The 19,505-nt window shown below is 37.7% G+C and overlaps 1 protein-coding gene across 1 annotated transcript in view; it reads left to right on the forward strand.

Moving 5' to 3' along the window:
* Positions 1-16,016, forward strand: part of PSMD14 (proteasome 26S subunit, non-ATPase 14) — a 97,874-nt gene extending 81,858 nt beyond the window's left edge. The window contains exons 10-12 of the mRNA XM_004577127.3: positions 635-760; positions 13,876-13,938; positions 15,603-16,016. Coding sequence (XP_004577184.1) covers positions 635-760; positions 13,876-13,938; positions 15,603-15,701 — 288 coding nt within the window. The 3' untranslated portion in view covers positions 15,702-16,016. The remainder of the gene's footprint in view (positions 1-634; positions 761-13,875; positions 13,939-15,602) is intronic.
* Positions 16,017-19,505: the final 3,489 nt, after the last annotated feature.

The following is a 19,505-nucleotide window of genomic DNA, read 5'->3' on the forward strand; positions in this document are numbered from 1 at the left end:
CTTCATAGAAACAGGTATAGAAAGATTGATGGACAGAAAGTCACTCAGTAAGAGGGTGTTGGAATTAGAAAACAAATCTATAAAAAAATTAGAAATCTTGTGTATAACAAAAAACTTCATTCACTCAACAAGTATTCATTATCTACTATCATTAGATATTATCCTACATCTAGGTGTCTGTGATCTTAAAAATAAAAAAATAGAGCCCTGGTGCTAATTTCTGATTAGTGGAAAATAAATGCAATAAGCAAATAAAGTATTCATGTAAAGGACAGCAAATGCAAAAGTCATAGGATTGGGCTCGGCAGCGTGGCCTAGTGGCTAAGGTCCTCGCCTTGATCCCATATGGCTGCTGGTTCTAATCCCGGCAGCTCCACTTCCTCTCTAGCTCTCCTCCTCTCAGTATATCTGACTTTGTAATAAAAACAAAATAAATTAAAAAAAAAAAAAGTCATAGGATTAAAATACTTTTTTAGTTAGGTTACTAATTTAAGAGATTGACGTTGGAGTTTCTTTGAATTAATCAAATTGAGTTTAAGCAGATTAATTCCACAAGTCTTGGGGGGTGGTTAATGACAAGTGAATGGAATTCCTCAGGGCAGCATAATAATCACTTTTTCCCTGTATTTTTTAGATGTTACTCAATTTGCATAAGAAGAGTTGGATGGAAGGTCTGACCCTACAGGACTACAGTGAACATTGTAAACACAATGAATCAGTGGTAAAAGAGATGTTGGAATTAGCCAAGAATTACAATAAGGTAAAAATTACTTCTAGCATTAGTTTTTAATAATCTTTGCAACATCTATGGTTAGATGTTCAGCGCTATAAATACAAATAAATAAAAGATACATAGGCCAGTTTCATGGATCAGTTAGTAAATATTTGCTTTATAGCCAATGGGTCTGGTAGAACTGTTTACCTCTGCTGAGGTGCCAAAGAAGCTCCACACAGCAGTAAGCGAGCAAATATAGTTGTGGTTCTATTAAAACCAAATATTGGCCAATTTCTGTCTGTGGGCTGTCAAGTAGTCTGTTGTAAGCAACATAATACAGTTGCGCGTGAAGTCTCTTCGTTATTCAGGTAACTTTTTCCTGAAGGGAAGGAAAGCAAAATAAATATAGACAGCGTATGTAAAAACTGCTGCACATAATTTATTTTATGAACTTCTCTGTTTTCCATTTAATAAGTATTTATGGAAAACCTCTGCACTATGCACTGGAAAAATGATTTAAAAAGAAAAATGGAAAAACACAAGATCTTTGGTGGTGAGGAACTTACTTTCTGTCAAAGAAAACAGAAGGTGACCAGGTAAACACAATGTAAAATACTGAGCTATGAAAAAACTAAAGAGGGGAACTTGGAGCAGTAGCCCATTGGCTAAAGTCCTTGCCTTGCATGCAGTGGGATGGCCCAAGGCCTTCTGGAGAGACCTGCACCCATGTGTGAGACCTGGAGAAAGCTCCTGGCTCCTAACTTCAGATGTGCTCAGCCTCAGTGATTGTGGCCATTTGGGAAGTAAATCACGGATGGAAGATCCTTCTCGTTTTATGTTTGAATTTCCAATAAAAATAAATAAATCTTAAAAAAAAAAGTTGTATCTCCTGAAAGTGTTTATGCAGTGGTAAAATATGTAGTCATGGTAATGCTTTTGTTCATAGATTGATATTCTTTTATAGTTCTAAGTTAAGGAAATATTTGAGATGTAACTGTTACCTTCCATGTTATATTAGCTAACAAGTTACCATTACAAACTAACATAAACTAGATGGCTTATAATAGGAATACATTCTCTCACTTCTGGACCTTGAATACTCACAGTCAAACAGGGCAGGTTTTTGGCACAGTGATTGGGATGCAGCATCCCATTTTAGCATGCTTGGGTTTAGGTCCTGGATCCTCCACTTGTAAACCAGCTTCCTGCTAATGAATATCCCAGTAGGCAGCAGGTAATGGCCTGAGAACTTGGCTCTTGCCACCTATGTGGAAGACACAGTTTTAAGTGTGGTCTATTCTCTATGCAGACGTTTGAGGAAAAAGCCAGTAGATGGTAGAGCTTTTCTATCTCTCTTTTTTTTTTCTGTTTCTCTCTCAAATTAAAAAAAATAATAATTTTAAAAAATTTAGGACAAGATGTTGGCACAGCTGTCCTCCCTCTGAACCTTGATGGAGAAGTTCTTTCTTCTTTTTCCAAATTTGAAAATAGCAAGAATTCTTTGGTTTATAACAGCATAACTCCTGTCTTTAACCAGGATTGGGATTTCAGCATATTTTTTTGACAACACAATTGAACCCATGTATGTGTTTTCCAACTTTTTGGACAAATCACACCATTAGAGATATGATATGCCCAGAATCTGACTTTAGAAAGAAAATTTCAAGAGGGAATAATATAAGAGGAGATTTGAAGTATTGATTCTATTTAAAAGGAGCTTACTGTTATCCAAGTGAAAGATATTCAGTGTCTAGATTGTTGTAGTGACACTAGGTTGGAGGCATCAGTGGGTAGATGAAACAGAAATAGAATAAAGGATTAACTCAAGAGGTGGGTATTGTGACTCATCCATATTGCCTCTGAGTACTTATTTTTAGTCTTAGTACTTGTGAGCCAGCTTCCTGCTAATGTGCAAAAGAGATGATATTGAGTACCCTGCCACCCAAGTGGAGGCTTAGGTGAAGCTCCAGTTCCTGGCTTTGGCCTGCACCAGCTTTTGCCATTATGGGGATTTGGGTAAATAAACCAGCAATGGAGGATCTCTCTCATCTCCTTCTCTTCCTCCCTCCCTCCCTCCATCCCCGCTTCTTCAGCCCCAAACTCTACCTTTTAAATAAATAAGGATAACTAAGCTTTTTTTTTTTTTTAAGGTGAATCCAAGGTAACCAAGCAGTATTTTGGTACCATTAATATTTTCAAGTTGGAAAGAAGTACAAGGGCCCAGCGCAGTGGCCTAGTGGATGAATCCTTGCCTTGTATGTGCCGGGATCCCATATGGCTACCAGTTTGTGTCCCAGCTGTTCCACTTTCCATCCAACTCCATGCTTGTGGCCTGGGAAAACAGTAGAGGGTAACCCAAAGACTTAGAATGCTGTACTCACATGGCAGACCGGGAAGAATTTACTGGCTCCAGGCTTTGGTTTGGCTCAGCTCTGGTTGTTGCTGCCAATTAGGGAGTGAAGCAGCAGACAGAAGATCATTCTTTCTGTCCTTCTCTCTGTAAATCTGCCTTTCTAATAAAATAAATTTTTTAAGTACAAAGATTGATAAAAGATAAAGAACTAATTTTTATCTGTAATGTAACAAAATATTTTAATTGCATTTTAAAATTTTAATTTATTTGAAAGGATGAGAGACAGAGAGCTGTCATGTACCAATTCACTTTCCAGATGTCTACAAAAACGAGCTGGGCCAGGCTGAAGCCAAGGGCTTAGTCCTGGATTTCCCACATGGATGGCAGAAGCCAAAGTACCTGAGCATCACTTGCTGTCTCCTGGGGAGTTAATTAGCAGAAAAGTAGAATCAGAAGTAAACAGTGGGGCCCAGCGTGATGGCTCAATGACTAAATCCTCACCTTGCACAAGCGAAGATCCCATATGGACCCTGGTTTGTGTCCCTGCCTTGCCTCACTTCCCGTTCAGCTCCCCACTTGTGGCTTTGGAAAGCAGGAGAGGATTGCCCAATGCCTTGGGACCCTGCTCTCACATAGGAGACCTGGAAAAAGCTCTTGGCTCCTGGCTTTGAATTGTCTCAGATCTAGCTATTATAGCCATTTGGGAAGTGAACCAGTGGATGGAAGATCTTTCTGTCTCTTCTGCTCTCCATAAATCTGATCTGCCTTTCCAGTAAAAATAGATATTTTTTTAAAAATTGGAATATGAGTTGGACCGAGTCCCTTTACTAAAGGATGTCGTTCTCCAAGGGGCGTCTTAACCACTATGTTCAATACATACCCTGAAAGTTCATTTTTTTTTAAGATTTATTTATTTTTGTTACAAAGTCGGATATATAGAGAGAAGGAGAGACAGAGAGGAAGATCTTCCATCCGATGATTCACTCCCCAAGTGAGCCGCAACAGCCAGTGCGCGCCGAGAACCAGGAACCTCCTGCAGGTCTCCCACACGGGTGCAGGGTGCCAAAACCTTGGGCCGTCCTCAACTGCTTTCCCAGGCCACAAGCAGGGAGCTGGAAGGAAAGTGGAGCTGCCGGGATTAGAACCGGCGCCCATATGGGATCCCGGGGCGTTCAAGGCAAGGACTTTAGCCACTAGGCCATGCCGCTGGGCCCGAAAGTTCATTTTTAAACAAGCATTTAGAAATGTGGACTAAGTTAATAGGAAGATCTAGAGCTCAAATTTTAAGGTTATAATTATAAAATAAATTATAAAATAAATTATAAAATAATTATAAAATAATTATAAAATAAATCAAATTATAATTATAATTAAATTTTAAGGTTATAATTAAAATTATAATTAAAATTGGTGGTTATGTGAGAAAAATATATATATAATATAGATAATATAGATAATATATAATAATATGTTAATATAATATATAATATTATAATATAACATATAATATAATATAATATATAATAATATATATAATATTATGTGTTTCTGTGCTGTGGAAATTAAAGAGGAAGAAATGGCTTGTCATATTTACAAGTTAACCTTTCATAAGTAGGAAAGTTATGACTTATTGTTCCACAGACCATAGAATGGTTTTCATTTCTGTGTAGCGTTACACATTTAAGTAAATTTATATTGGTACCACTGCCAGGAAATAACTTATTTATGGTTGCTGCTGCCCATCTACAGAATTTTTTCTTATTTTACAGTTTTAAAAAATCTCTGTAGTACTCAAAAACTTGTGAGATTTGGTTATAAAATGAAAACAATATGAAAGCTGTGATATGAGAGAGTCCAAATTTGGGAATGTAATTCCCTATGTGATTGAAAGAAAATGGTAGATTTTTTTTAGTAACACTTAAAATATAAAAGACCCATGCTACAAGTTCTTTATAGTGTTCTTTTTACTTGGTTGATGTTAGATGCCAGTTAGGTCCTAAAGTGAAAGAAGGATGGAAATAATTAAAATCCTAGGTATTCATTTTCAGATCTGAAGTTTACATCGAACTTTTGCTTGATTATTAGTCTTGATTTTTTTGCTGGAAAACAGCATCTTCAGCTCTGTTAGCCCAGATTTATTGATTTATTCACAACAAAATGTATCTCTTAAAAAATACTGATAGCATTTGATTTTCATATTTTTCAAATGAGAAATGAATTGCAAATCAGCATTTGAAAAGCAGCATAGAAATAATAAATTTATCAGTTTCTAGTATATAGCACTATAAATTCTGACATCTGATAATTTGCTTTTTTAGTGGAAATTCTGAAATTTTTAGCAAAGTGAAAGAGTTTATTTCTTTTATATCACTATATATTAAAAAAAGACTGCATTTGGCTTACACAGTTGCTGTGTTTTTTTTTTTTTTCAAAGATTTATTTATTTTCATTGGAAAGGCGGATATACATAGAGGAGGAGAGACAGAGAGGAAGATCTTCCATCCGATGATTCACTCCCCAAGTGAGCCGCAACAGCTGGTGCTGCGCTTATCCGAAGCCGGGAACCAGGAACCTCCTCCAGGTCTCCCACACAGGTGCAGGGTGCCAAAACCTTGGGCCGTCCTCGACTGCTTTCCCAGACCACAAGCAGGGAGCTGGATGGGAAGTGGAGCTGCTGGGATTAGAACCGGCGCCCATTTGGGATCCCAGTGCGTTCAGAGCAAGGACTTTAGCCGCTAGGCCATGCCGCCGGGCCCAAATTATATAATTTTTATCACCTACATAATTCTTGATTATGATGGTTCTAATAGTTTTGTAGTTTATTTTCTTGGATTTATGCTTGACTGCAAACATTTTATCATGTTCAAATAATGATTGATGACCTTTTTTACTCAATATTTGTGTTTTCTTATCTTACTGCTCTAGCACAAAAGATTCTATTTTATAACACAGCTACTGTTGGGGGCCTGGCACCATGGCCTAGCGGCTAAAGTCCTTGCTCTGAACGCGCTGGGATCCCAAATGGGCGCCGGTTCTAATCCCGGCAGCTCCACTTCCCATCCAGCTCCCTGCTTGTGGCCTGGGAAAGCAGTCGAGGACAGCCCGAAGACTTGGGTTCCTGCACCCGCGTGGGAGACCTGGAGGAGGTTCCAGGTTCCCGGCTTCAGATCGGCGCAGCACCGGCTGTTGCGCTCACTTGGGGAGTGAATCATCGGACGGAAGATCTTCTTCTCTGTCTCTCCTTCTCTCTATATATCCCACTTTGTAATAGAAATAAATAAATCTAAAATATATATATATAATTTGGGCCAAAGAAAATTCGCTGAAGAAAAACAGAAATTACATAAAAATGATAAAAATTTCAACCTTAAATAGGCAGAATTTAAAATTGCAAGTAGAAATTTGTTTTTAAATGAAAAAATGTTTTAGAAAAATGCACTACCAATGGAAAGTACATTGATATACAGCGTTTCTGGAGGTCATAGTCCTATTTTATTTTATTTTTTTGGCATAAAATAAGCTAGTTTTTTCTTAAAAGCTTGCAGGTTTAATGGGCTCTTCTGCTGATCTTAGTGAGGCTTAAGTTGGTGACTTCTGATCTTGGCTGATTCTTTCCCATATCCAAGTGTTCATCTGAGGCCTGTCGAAGTCCCTCACATCTATTCTGCCTGTTAGCCCTGGTCTGTTTGATAGTGACAGTACTAGACCTCCTGAGCCCTGTATGACACAGTATCACCTCTGAAACATTCTGGTGTCTGAAACTAGTCACAGAGCCAGTTCAGATTTGAGGGCAGCAAAATTATAGCCTGCTGCTTTCTTGCCTTTTTTTTTTTAATGTCTTTATTTGAAAGAAGGAAAAACAGCGTAAGATCTTCTATCTGCTGGTTCACTCTTCAAATGGCTGTTACATGGTCAGGCTGAAGCAGTTTGAAGCCTGGAGACAAGAACTTACCAGGTCTCCCATATGGGTGGCAAAGGCCCAAACACTTGGCCATCTTTCGGTGATTAATAAGGAGCTGTATTGGAAGTAGAGTGGCTAGGACACAAGCCACTGCACATATGGGATGCTGGCTACACAATAGCAACCCCACATCCACTTCTTGAAAGAGAGGTTGTCAAGTTACATTACAAATGATGTATTTGGGATATAGGGCCATATTAACAATAAATAGATTGTAGTTTTGACGTAGTTGTTAAATCCATATAATTCTTTAAACTGACTTATTCTCTGAGAGAAAATGCAAATGTGAGAGTTCTTGTCTACTTCCCACAGTGACCAAGGGAAGGGCTGCCCAAACTGTGTCTCCTGCATGGGTTACTTGAGTCTTAATGGATACCTCTCAGGGACCACACTAACAGGAGATTATGCTACAGAAGAATGAGAAGATACTATGCCATAGAAAAAAAATTTTTCAATAAACTGAGCCACATTACCTATTACACATACTTAGGATCTTCACTTATACCCCTGTTTGATTTAAGTGTTAGTTTTAGAGTGGGGTGTTTTTGTTAAGGTTCTATGCTTGATTAAAGCCATTTAATTAAGCATGAATTTAGATTTACTGTTTAAAATGTACCATTCAAAAATGATGATCTTCCTGACTGCCACCAGTATTATTTTGAGGTCTAGGAAGGACTGGTTTTAAGTCAACATTTCATTACTTATTACCCATAAGGGTAGAGTCAAGTCATCTTCTCTGAATCTGATTATCTTGTCACTGAAATAAAGCATTGTGTATAGTACCTGTGAAGTATGTAATACATAATTAGGTATTGAATAACATGGTTGTAACCACTTTTGTTGTCATCAGTATAATCCTCAACACCTTTATCTTCCACATCCAGACAGTAAGCCATCCTAATAAATTCTTAAGTTCATGGGCCTCTTTGCATAACCTCAGCCAGTATCTTTCCTGTTAGTTGATCTTCTAGCATTGCTGATCTTTCCCCTCTCCGATCTGTTTTCCATGCTATACAATGGTCTTTCTCAAATACAAATTGGACATGCATTCAAGGAAGCTATTAATATAGGAAGAGGAAAGACTACCAAAAGGGAGAAAATATTTGCAAGTCAAAGCAGATCGCCCGCAAACACATAAAAAAAAAATCAGTGAACATAATTTGTCATTAATTAGGAAAATGCTAGTCAAACCTGCAGTGAGATACTATTTCATACCTACTAAGGTGACTGTAATCATAATACTTGAAAGTAACAAATGTTGCTCAGGGCATGGGAAAATTGAAGCTTGTCTACATTGCTGATGGAATTAAAAATGCTGCAGCCACCATTGAAGAGTTTGGTAGCTTCTCCAAAAGTTAATCATAGAATTACCATATTAACTAGCAATTCCACTCCAAGATATATTTCCAAAGAAGTAAAAACAATTATTTATGAACAATTTGTACATGAATGCTCATAGCAGTACTCTTGACAGTTGTCTTATCGGTAATGAAAGAATCAACAAATCATGACATGCATGCATAATGGAATATTACTGAGCGATAAAAAGGAATGATAACATGCTATGACGTGAGTGGATCTGGAAAATTATGATAATTTTTTTTAAAAAGCCAGACATGGACCCAGTGTGATGGCTTAGTAGCTGGATTCCTCACCTTACATGCACTGGGATTCCATATGAATGTCAATTTTTATCCCAGCTACACCACTTCCCATCCAACTCCACACTTGAGGCCTGGAAAAGCAGTAGGGGATAGTTGAAATCATGGGGTCCCTCACCCAGGTGGGAGACCCAGAGGAAGCTCGTTACTTCTGGCGTTGGATTGGCTCATCTCTGGCTGTTACTACCACTTGGGGAGTGAACCAATGGACAAAAGATCTTTTTCTCTGTCTCCTTCTCTGTAAAATCTGCCTTCCCAGGACCTGGCGCTGTAACTTAGTGGGCCGTGAATGCGCCAGGATCCCATATGGGTACCGGTTCTAATCCTGGCTGCTCTGCTTCCCTTCTAACTCCCTGCTTGTGGCCTGGGAAAGCAGTCGAGGATGGCCCAAAGCCTTGGGGCCCTACACCTGCATGGGAGACCCAGAGGAGGTTCTGGCTGCTGACTTCAGATTGGCTCATCTCCAGCAGTTGTGGCTGCTTGGGGAGTGAATGAATCAACAGACCAAAGATCTTCCTCTGTCTCTCCTCTGTACCTCTGACTTTGCAATAAAAATAAATAAAAATCTTCCAGAAAAAAAAAAATTTCCTTTCCAATAAGAGTAAATAAATCTTTTTTTTTTTTTAAAGGCCGGACACAAAAGGTCCTAGTGCATGATGACATTTATATGAAATGTCCAGGCTAGGTAAATATAAAGGAAGAAAGCAGATCAGTGGCTACCAAGGATTTGAGCAAGAGGGGCATAGGGGTGTAAGAGCTTAATGAATACTAGCATCCATTTGGGGTGCTGAAATGTTTTGAATTATGCACGTATATATAATAAAGATATATTTATTTTGAAAGTCAAAGTTACAGAGACTGGGAGAACAAGAGAAAGGGAGATCTTCCATCTACTGGTTGACTCCCTAGAAGGCCACAGTGACCAGCACCAGGCCAAAGCTGGGTGCCAAACACTTAATCTGGATTTCCCAAGTGGGTGCAGGGACCAAGGAATTTGTGCAATCTTGTTGCTTTCCTAGGAGCAATTAACCAGGAGCTGGATCAGAACAGACATTGGGACTTGAACTGGCACTCTCTTATTGCATGCTGGTATTGCAAGTGGCTACTTAACCTGGTGCGCCACAACAAAAACTCACTTCCCTTTATTTCTGTGATTCCTCTGGCTCTCACTCTTTGGTATCTACCACTCTACTGCAGTCTGAAGATATAGCCTTTGCCTATTTGTTCTGTTTTTAATACCTTTTAGAAGAAGATCTGTTTTTGTGGTTTATCCATGCTAACAACTTTGAGACCTCTGCTTTCTCTCAACTGAAATTTATTCCTGTTTTCCTATCTCTTCAAATGGTGCTGTCATGGGCAGCTGTGTTGTTTCTGCCCTTCTTGCCACTTCTTCAGAATGGTCCCTCTGCCAGTTTGATCATCAGTGGCATACACGTTTTCCTAGGTATCATGTTGGCTGGAAACTTTGCATTCATCCCTTCTCCACACTCAGTAAGCATCACATGGTATGTTTTTCAACAGTGAATTCTACCTGTTCTGTTTCTCTTTTCCTTGGCAATCCACAAGAGGCTAGGTACATTTGTGTCACTTTCTTTGTGCACGTTATTTTTTTTTTCCTTGAGATTTACAAGCAAGTAAAGCTGAGGTGTAAATCTTTGGGAACAAGAAGAATTTGAAAAATTATTTTTATGATAGAAGTATTGCTGGAATAATCTTGGTATCTAAAAGAGATAGTACCTAATTTTATTGAGGTGTTTTAAATATTCTGTAAGTAGATGTTTGTAATACATTTTTGTTAATGTTTATGATTTTTTTAGTGATATTAGAGAAGTCACTGAAGACTATACTCAAGTGTCTTATTGCTGTTAAGATTGTTTTCTAGTTGTGTTATATTTACTAATGTCACTGTCTCAAGTATGTTTTATAAAAATCACTTATTTAGGGCTCGGCAGCGTGGCCTAGTGGCTAAGGTCCTCGCCTTGATCCCATATGGCCGCTGGTTCTAATCCCGGCAGCTCCACTTCCTCTCTATCTCTCCTCCTCTCAGTATATCTGACTTTGTAATAAAAATAAAATAAATCTTTAAAAAAAAAAACAAGTCATTTATTTAAGTGAATCTTCTATCCGCATAGCCTGTGACTTTTCAGTTACATTTAGTTAATATAAAAAGTAAATGTAAAAATCAAATGCGTTGTCTTGAAATCCACTAGTTTTATAGAAACTTTTAACAAGTGAAGCTTTAGCATGTGCCATTTTAGCAGTTTGTGCTTTATTTCATATTTTTAAAAATGCTGTGCTGTGGTATTAGAAAGCATATGCTTAAATGGGATCGTGCCATGATGTAGACTGAACAAAGTTCACATGTCAGTGTGAAAAAAGAAATAAGTAAAATAGAAGATATATCATAAGGAAAGGTTAAAGAATAAAAGAAATCAGGAACCTTTAAAAAGTGTTACTAAAGTGCCAAGATTCTAATCCATGCTTGTTAAAGGATAAATGAAATACTGGACTTGGAGTTACAGATTTTCCATTTGAGATACTTGGCGACTAATAAAAATAAAAAAGACAGTGTGAGTGAGGTTCATGGATTTACTGAAAGCTTTAAACAAGGGGTATGTCTGAGGGGATTATGATCATATTATAGACCAAATTCCAAGAATTTCTTAAAACTGTGCAGTCCGTGCATGATGGGATAGCCATCTGGGGGTCTTTGTTGATAAACTGTTAAAAACGTTTCTAGTGTGAATAGCCACAAACATTTTCAGTGCTTTTTTGTTGGTTGAGTAAACCGAAGAGCACAAAAGCAAAAGCAAAATTCAAAGCCAAATCACAGAAGTTGCCATAAACACAGCAGTTCGCTAGTGAGGACACTGCCTGTGCCTGAATTTCATTTGTTTCTGCTGCTACCATTTCTTAGTTTTTGCTGGTGACTAGCCAGATTAGAACTGTGAATGAAGACAAACTGGTCTTGTGCAGATGGTAGAGCAGATACAGGTAACTAAGGTAGATGCAGAAAATGTTTAGGGTTCTGGTCTATCCTAGGATGGAAGAGATGTGCTTACTCTGTTGTCGTGGGGGTTTGCAACCTTAGTATATGCCTAAATCTACAGCTGCTCCTCATTTCCCAGATGGTATCTATGGCTGGGAGTACTTTTTACCATCTGCACTTCTCAAAGAGTTTGTGAACTCTCTCTTTTAATTATTGGGAATGGAAAAACTAATTGGTAAAGTAGTTAAATGATGTAAAAGATTTTTTAAATTTTGAACTAGAGCTGTCTACATCCTATTTATTTAGCCTTTAAAATAAGATTAGTGCTTTAAATGCTTCTTGACCTTCATCTTTAGATCTGTCATCTTTGATATTTGCAGTAATCCAAAATAACTCCGTAATAACAATTTTGAATATGAATTGGTATTTTGAGCAAACTTCCAAACTCTTGCCTCCTTCCAATACTCTAGTAAGTAGTGTTGTTGGCATGTGCACAGAACAATTAATGTTGTTCTATTAATGTTGTTAATAGGGAGTAAAAACTTATGTGAATTGTTTCATTCATTTCATATGCTGTTAAGTTGATATAGTGTCAGTTTGTAACAGTAATTCAGAAAGACGGGCTCTTAGTGTGTTGTCTTGTTTTCATTTATGTAAAACATCTAATAGAAAGAGAAACAATTTCCCAGTTAGAAAATACTTTTATAACTAACCGAGAATAGAAGAGTGACATCTGACTTTGAAAATGAACATATTCTCTGTCTAGGGAATTCTAGATTTGGAGAATTACTGACTTGTGTTTTTCCTTCTTCCAGGTTTATTTGTCACAAATTATTTTCTAATGATGTGTTGCAAATTAATATCTTCTAATACTCCGTAGATACAATACTTACCATTTTTTCACTTTAGGCAGGTTCTACTGGAGAAAATTCTCCAGATAGTTTGTCCATTTATAAAATTAGACACTTGCCATCTTTGCTCATTTTCAAGTTCTCTGTTTACAAAACTATTAAGAAGGTGTGAAATGCAGCCAAACTTCCCAGTTTATGGGAAATGTCTGATGATTGCATTTCCTACATGTTCATTGTTCACACATGGAGAAATTTGGCAGCTGTGAGATTATTAAGTTTTGAGTATCCAAATCAAACCCTCACTGGGATTTTGATTTCCTGCCCTTTATCTCCTCCCCACCCCCTTGTTTTAACTACCTCTGTGGTCAATTCTGTGGTGACATTTCCGAAGACTGATGTTCTTTCCATTATTGTTTTTCCTTTATTAAATGTTATGAATGAATCATAGATTAGACAGTCATCTAATAGAGCCCTGTCTTCAGGTCATAAACAAAATGTTAAAGAAAGGATCCTAAAATGTAATTTTCAATAAAGAGATTTTGTGCTGGTGCCAATTTTGGAGAAAAGGTTAGTGGTTGTAGGTAATCTAAATGTTGAAATTATTTCAGAATTATTACACCAGAAAGTTTATGATCATGTACCTGAAGAATTTGAAGCTAATTCTTAAAGCAGTAGAAGTGATTTGTATGCATTGTTTTATTTGATATAACCTTGGTTTAATTTGGTTTTTAATTATTTTGACATTGAACATTTAAAATTACTCTTGTTTCTTCTTGGCTTTTAAAGATGTGCCATTTAAAATAGTGAGATTTTTTTCCCCCTGGCTATGTGCATTACTTTTAGAGATTTAGAGAAACAAGATTGTAATTAGTTTAGTGGATCCATAAGTTAGCAGCTCTTCATCCTTGGAACTGCGATAGTTAAATGGGTACTGAAGAACACTGGTGGTATTGGCAGAGGGAAAAAAATTGGACACAAGGAAATGAGAAATTGGGGTAGGTCAAGTCAGAATAAACTAGTTAATACTACAGCACAATTAGCATGTTGCTCTGGGGTGCCTTCATCACATCTGTTTCAGTTGGTTAACACTACCATCCACTGATCTGGTTCAATATTTTCAGCATTTTTTACATACCTCTGTTATCTCAGAATGATGTCATCAGCTTTTATAACTGTGAATGTTATTCTGAAGATAGGTAAAACTACTTCTTATTTGATCAGTTCTGTGAATATAAAAGGTTCTCTGAATGAGGATTATGATCACCATTATTTTTAATGTTTATCCTGCAGTGCAGAAAGTAAATTTAGAATTTGAAACTTTGTCCTTTGTGTGTTTCATTCACAGGCTGTAGAAGAAGAAGATAAGATGACACCTGAACAGCTGGCAATAAAGAATGTTGGCAAGCAGGTGAGGTATACTGTTATAGGTTATGCAGCTGCATAATTGTGTGCTCTTGTAGAATTAAAATTATTTTAAGGCCATATGATTTCTTTTCCTGTATATTCACTATATTTTTTCTTCTGTCATGTAAATGTGATATGAATTTTAAAGGTCAAATTCTGTTTGCCTTCTATAAAGAAGTATATCACAAATTTAATTATACCTATGAGATCTGATCTTTAGTGAAAATAGTTTACTAGAAATAAATTAGGCCACTTGGAGAATCATGAGTTAATTTTTCAAATATTGTTTTTAGTATAGAACAGAAAACATAATGGTAAATCTATTTCCTATGCAGCCGTTTTTAAAAATTATGCACTTTATACATTTGTAGAAAATGTACCTGAGAATGCCTAGAGGTCTATTTGGCTATACTAAGTGAAAAGAAACGGTTGCATTTGCTACCGTACTTTTCTAAGATGAAAAATATATTTTAATCTCTATTATCTAGGGGGGGTATAACACATCAACCAATTAAAGGAATCTACAGATTAATTAGACTGTTTTTTAAAGAATGTTGATTACATTTTTTTCATTTCATGGAACATGGTTATCATATTGCTGATGTTGGCAGAATCTTGATATTTCAGATGCAAGACACTAAGCTGTCTTTGCTTTCAGCCATCCTACCATATGCTCTGATCCCATCACATCTCACAAGCTATGTAGGTTTGGGCCAGGACCATTCTTGGACGGGAAATCTCTTAAGAATCACCCAGCTGCCACAAGAAGTAATGTAGAGAACTGATAAATGAGTTACCAATTCACTATAAAAGCAGTTACTTCATCGGAATGGTAGGGGCAAAGGTCTGGATTTATCACATATCATAAATGAGGCTATTAATTCTTGCTACATTCTGAATATTATAATTTAAAATCAAATATCTCCTTCAGAACACAAAATGAAATATAGTTCATCTTATTTTCTCATCTTATGATATCATCCTTCTTGTCCTTTTCCACTACTTACTTAAATATAATTTATAATATTTTGTCACCCCCTGGAACCTTATCCTATAGAGAGTTCAGTAACTATTTCTTGAATAAATGCTTTTTTGAGGCCTGTAGTTTCTTGATGTAGATTTTACCAGCAGATAAAGGGACTAGAATTAAAAGTAAAACTGAAAAATGTATAATTGGCAAAGTTTAGTAGCCATCGGAATCTTTTTTGTAAATGTAGTAATGAGTGTTCCATTGATTTGGCCTATTTTATGACAAAAGCAAAGCTGTCAGTAATAAAATCAAACTACTATCTTCTTTTCTCTGTTGTAATTTCTGTTTCTTTTACCTAAAATGCTCCAAGGCTTGCTTTACAAAGTAAAATAATATTGTGTCCAAGATCCCTTGAGATTATTTGTAGTGTGATGTATTTCTGAATTCTTGAAAGAAATCAGCATATTGAAATGATAGGTTAGAAAATCTCAGCTAGAAATAATTTCAGTGATAAACTCTGGTTTAAAGTTCAGAGTCTTAGATAGTTTGGCAATACTGAATAAAATAATTTGTCAAAGCTTTTTATTATATATAATATGCATCTTTTAAGATTTTCAAATTTAGCTGAATTCATTCAACCTTAAAAAAAATTTTTTTTTAATTTACCAATAACGTTCTTTCTCTACTTTTTCTTTTAGGACCCCAAACGTCATTTGGAAGAACATGTGGATGTACTTATGACTTCAAATATTGTCCAGTGTTTAGCAGCTATGTTGGATACTGTTGTATTCAAATAAAGCAACACCAAAAGCTACTAGTGATAGTTTCAGTGTATATTCCTCTGTTGTTCCTAATGCTCAAAATCAAGGGACCTCTGAAGGTGTATTTGGTTAAGTGTATGACATCTGGCATCATTTGCAATGGCATAACACCTTCTGTCTTGGTTGTGCAATTACTTCTGTTTCTTTAGTCAGGGTCTTTGCAAATTCCAAAGTTGTATAAGAAGACATCAAAGTGGACACATTTTGTTAAGATCCCATTTAATATTTGAAGAAATCAGTAGCACAAATATATTTTGATTGTTGCTTACAAAATAAAATGCATTTACAATCTATGTCTCCTGAGGTCTTTCTGGCACTGGGGAGAATGGACAGACTATCATTTGACAGTGTGTGGGAAATCTCACACAGATACATTTCCCTTTATGTTTAAAAAAACCACAGATAAAGCACGAATGTGATAACAAAACTTCACAAATATACAATGATTAGCATTAGTAAATAGCTATCTCTTTAGTGACTAATCCAGAAAAAATGCTGACATTAAATCATCTTACAAGCTACTACTGAATACTCACTATCTTGTTAAAAATACTGTACTTTGAGGACTTCTAAGGAGTACAATGAACATGAAAATGGTTGTGTTTTTTAGTTGAGACTTTATCTTGTTTAAGAGTATATTCCATCAGCTTTTTGAGACTATCCAGTATTGGCTGCTACAAATTTCACCTGACTTCCCTATAAGTCACAAAAGTTACAAAATGCCTTCAAGGTAAAATGAGGAGAATAACTATAGTGTGTGTTTAGTATGAGCTTATGAGTGATCATATATGTTAACTATTTGCTCTCATCTTTTCAAAATGAGTTTAGAAATTACCCAGTCATCTGATAGGTAAAAAAACAAAAACAAATTGACTAATGGCAGATCTCAAAGATGACTTTTCCACCCTCAACCTACAACCTACTTCTAACCTTATGTCCAAAGGTAACTGCCATTGTTAATACCCATGCTAAAGCACAATCCTGGATATACCTAGGAATATAGCAAAGATTTAATTCCAATCTGCATATACTTCTCTCTAAAAATGTCCTTAAAAAACCTGAGAAAACTAAAGCTTAATTAAAAGATGGTTTTACTTGGGGGCATAGAATTTAGTTTTAATCTGTTAGAATTAACATGAGTGCTTTAGTAGGCTAACTTACTGTCCTACTTGAATGAGTCTGGCCTCTTAACTGATTGCCTAATGAAATATCCAGAAACAAGTGGAAATGACTTAAATTCCCAGTATGTTTCAGTGGGTTTTTTTTTTTTAAGAATAAAAGGTATTCTGAGCATTTCTTACTTGTCTTGTTTCCCTTTTTAGATATAGTGATACTGTATTATGTAGGACATGTAATATGTACCAATTTAAGTCATTGGAATTATATATAACCATTTAAAATTAAAATGTAAGATTGCCTAAATCAGGCTTTGGGGATATAATGGTAAAAGTTTACAATCTTGCAGATATTGTTGATTGGAATTACTTAGGTGTATATAGAAAGATAGATAGCTTCCTCAAAAGAAGAACTATTTTCAATATTCAGATTAGACTTTTTTTTTTTCTTCACTCAGTGCCCTGAAAAATCAGTCTTGAGTAAGGACAATGACTGTAAGGGATTAAGCAGTGCCTTTTGCTTTTGCTAAATCACTTTATTTTTTCTGGATATCTCAGCCACTTCTTCCCATTTGGCTCATGTTGGAGATGTTTCCAGTGTTAGAATATTGTCAAAATCTATCCTACCAAAGCCTACATCTTGTTAGAGTTGATCAAAATTAGGATGCCTTAAAAGTAGCTCAGTGAACACCTTTGTCTTGGAACGTACAACTACTTTAGCAACAGCATGGTGGTCAAAGCCCAGTTAAACCTTGAAGTAACTTGGTTAATCACACTTCAGTAAGCTTTTTAGTACTCGTGTGTGCATACACAGATACTCTTTTGTGAACATCTTTAGCCATCCACCATGCATGCCTAAAACAGCTCTGGAGCCAGAATTCCAGCTGGTCCCTGCTATGAAAGCAGACTGGTATGGGGCAATGAATACTCACTATTCAAGTGTGATCTGCCTGGACCAATAGGACAACGTCCAAGCTCCAACCCAGACCAACTGACTCTTACTCAAGGATCCTGGTGTGGTTCAGAATGTAAAGTCTGAAAAATCCTGTTCTACAGAAGTGTGGTATACTGGCAGTGTGATCTTAAGGGAATCCTTTTGTCCAAATCCAAGACATGACCTATGTGTAGGCATCGCTGAATTTAGTAATTATCCAAAGTAGGTTAGAGGGCACATTTACTCCCTAATTCAGTAGCTTAAAAACACAGGAAGGTGTGTTGTGTCTCTTCCATCTGTTAACACCTTGATGCTTCATTTTAGCATTTTTCATTTGTTTTAAGAAGCTAGGCTGAGGTGTCAGAAGTGACAAGCCCTCCAAAAGCCCAGGTAGTGTTAAAGCTGCCCACGGACGGAGCCAAAGGCGAGGAAGCTACTCTCTAGAGAATCCAAAGGACAGAAGTTAACGATAAAAAAGAAGAAAACAAAAATTGCAAAATAGGGCACAAGCCAGGTGAAGGCCAGAAAACCTAGTGTCAATTGGTGTCATAGCTACTCCCTTCTCCCACACCCTAAGCCTCCATAGCTAAGACATTTGTTCATGAACCCTCTTGGCTAAGAGCTGAGGTTTGCTTTTGAAAGGGGGAAAAATGGGTCTGGCTTAATTCCTCTCACAAAATGGTTTCGACTTGTGTGTAGGACATCTGGTCATCAACTTGTCCAGCCCAGGGCCGCCCGCGCCTGCTATGCGTCTTGCTAGCGAAGCCCTGCTGGAGGCCACAGCTGGTGCCCTCTACAGCCAAGGCACCCAGCCTGCCTTGGGGGCGGGGGCGGTGGCGCAGTCTGGGCACAACTCTGACTGCGTGCGCACTGCTCCACAGCCACCACTCTGTCAGTTAACCCCTCTTCGCCCAAGCCCGGTATCGATGACACTCTTGGGGTTCCAGGGTGGTGGTGCGGAGCTGCCCCAGACCAGGAAGGGGCAGATACTACACTGGAGCTACAGCACACGTTGCAGGGTGTGCCCTGGGGACAGTGCAGCTCTGGGGTGGGGGCTGAGGGGGCGTCTGAGACTTGGCGCTGCGTCTCCTTTCCTTAACCCCTTCGCCTGACCCTTCAACCGGGAGTGAGGTTGGAGTAATGAGGCCAGCCACGGGAAGCAGCTCTGGGCAGATACGGCCGCTGCTGCTGCTCCTGGCTTTCTGGTCCAAGGCCAACGGCTGGGCTCTTGTGTTGATGGTACTGGGGACATCTCTTCTGCCTACTCCTTGGAGTCGCTTTGGGCCTCGTGCTATTTATTTGTGCCAACATCCTCTTAAAATCGGTTCTTTTCTCTATTCCTCCTTAAATTTTTCCTTCTTAAAAAATTACTGGCACGGATTCATTTTCTCCTCTCCAGATTATATAAACACCACACACACACACGCGCGCGCGCGCGCACACACACACACACACACACACGCACATAGGAGCCTTCACTCAGATCGCAGCCCTGACACCACGTTCCACTCCGCCCAGCTAAGCACTGCGGGCGAACCCCTGCGCTCCAGGGACGGAGCTTTCTCCTTCCGAACCTGTCTCAAAGCCAGTACCTCCCAAAGAGAAGGAAGTGCAGTGGGACACAGCAAAAGGTGTATGGCGCCTGGGGGTCCCCGCCTCCCCACCCCCATTAGATGCTCTTCAGATAATCTGCAACCAAGTTAGCTGATAAAATATTTAGTAAAGAACCGA

Source organism: Ochotona princeps, chromosome 5 (genome assembly GCF_030435755.1).
Source record: "Ochotona princeps isolate mOchPri1 chromosome 5, mOchPri1.hap1, whole genome shotgun sequence".
Taxonomy (NCBI): Eukaryota; Metazoa; Chordata; class Mammalia; order Lagomorpha; family Ochotonidae; genus Ochotona; species Ochotona princeps.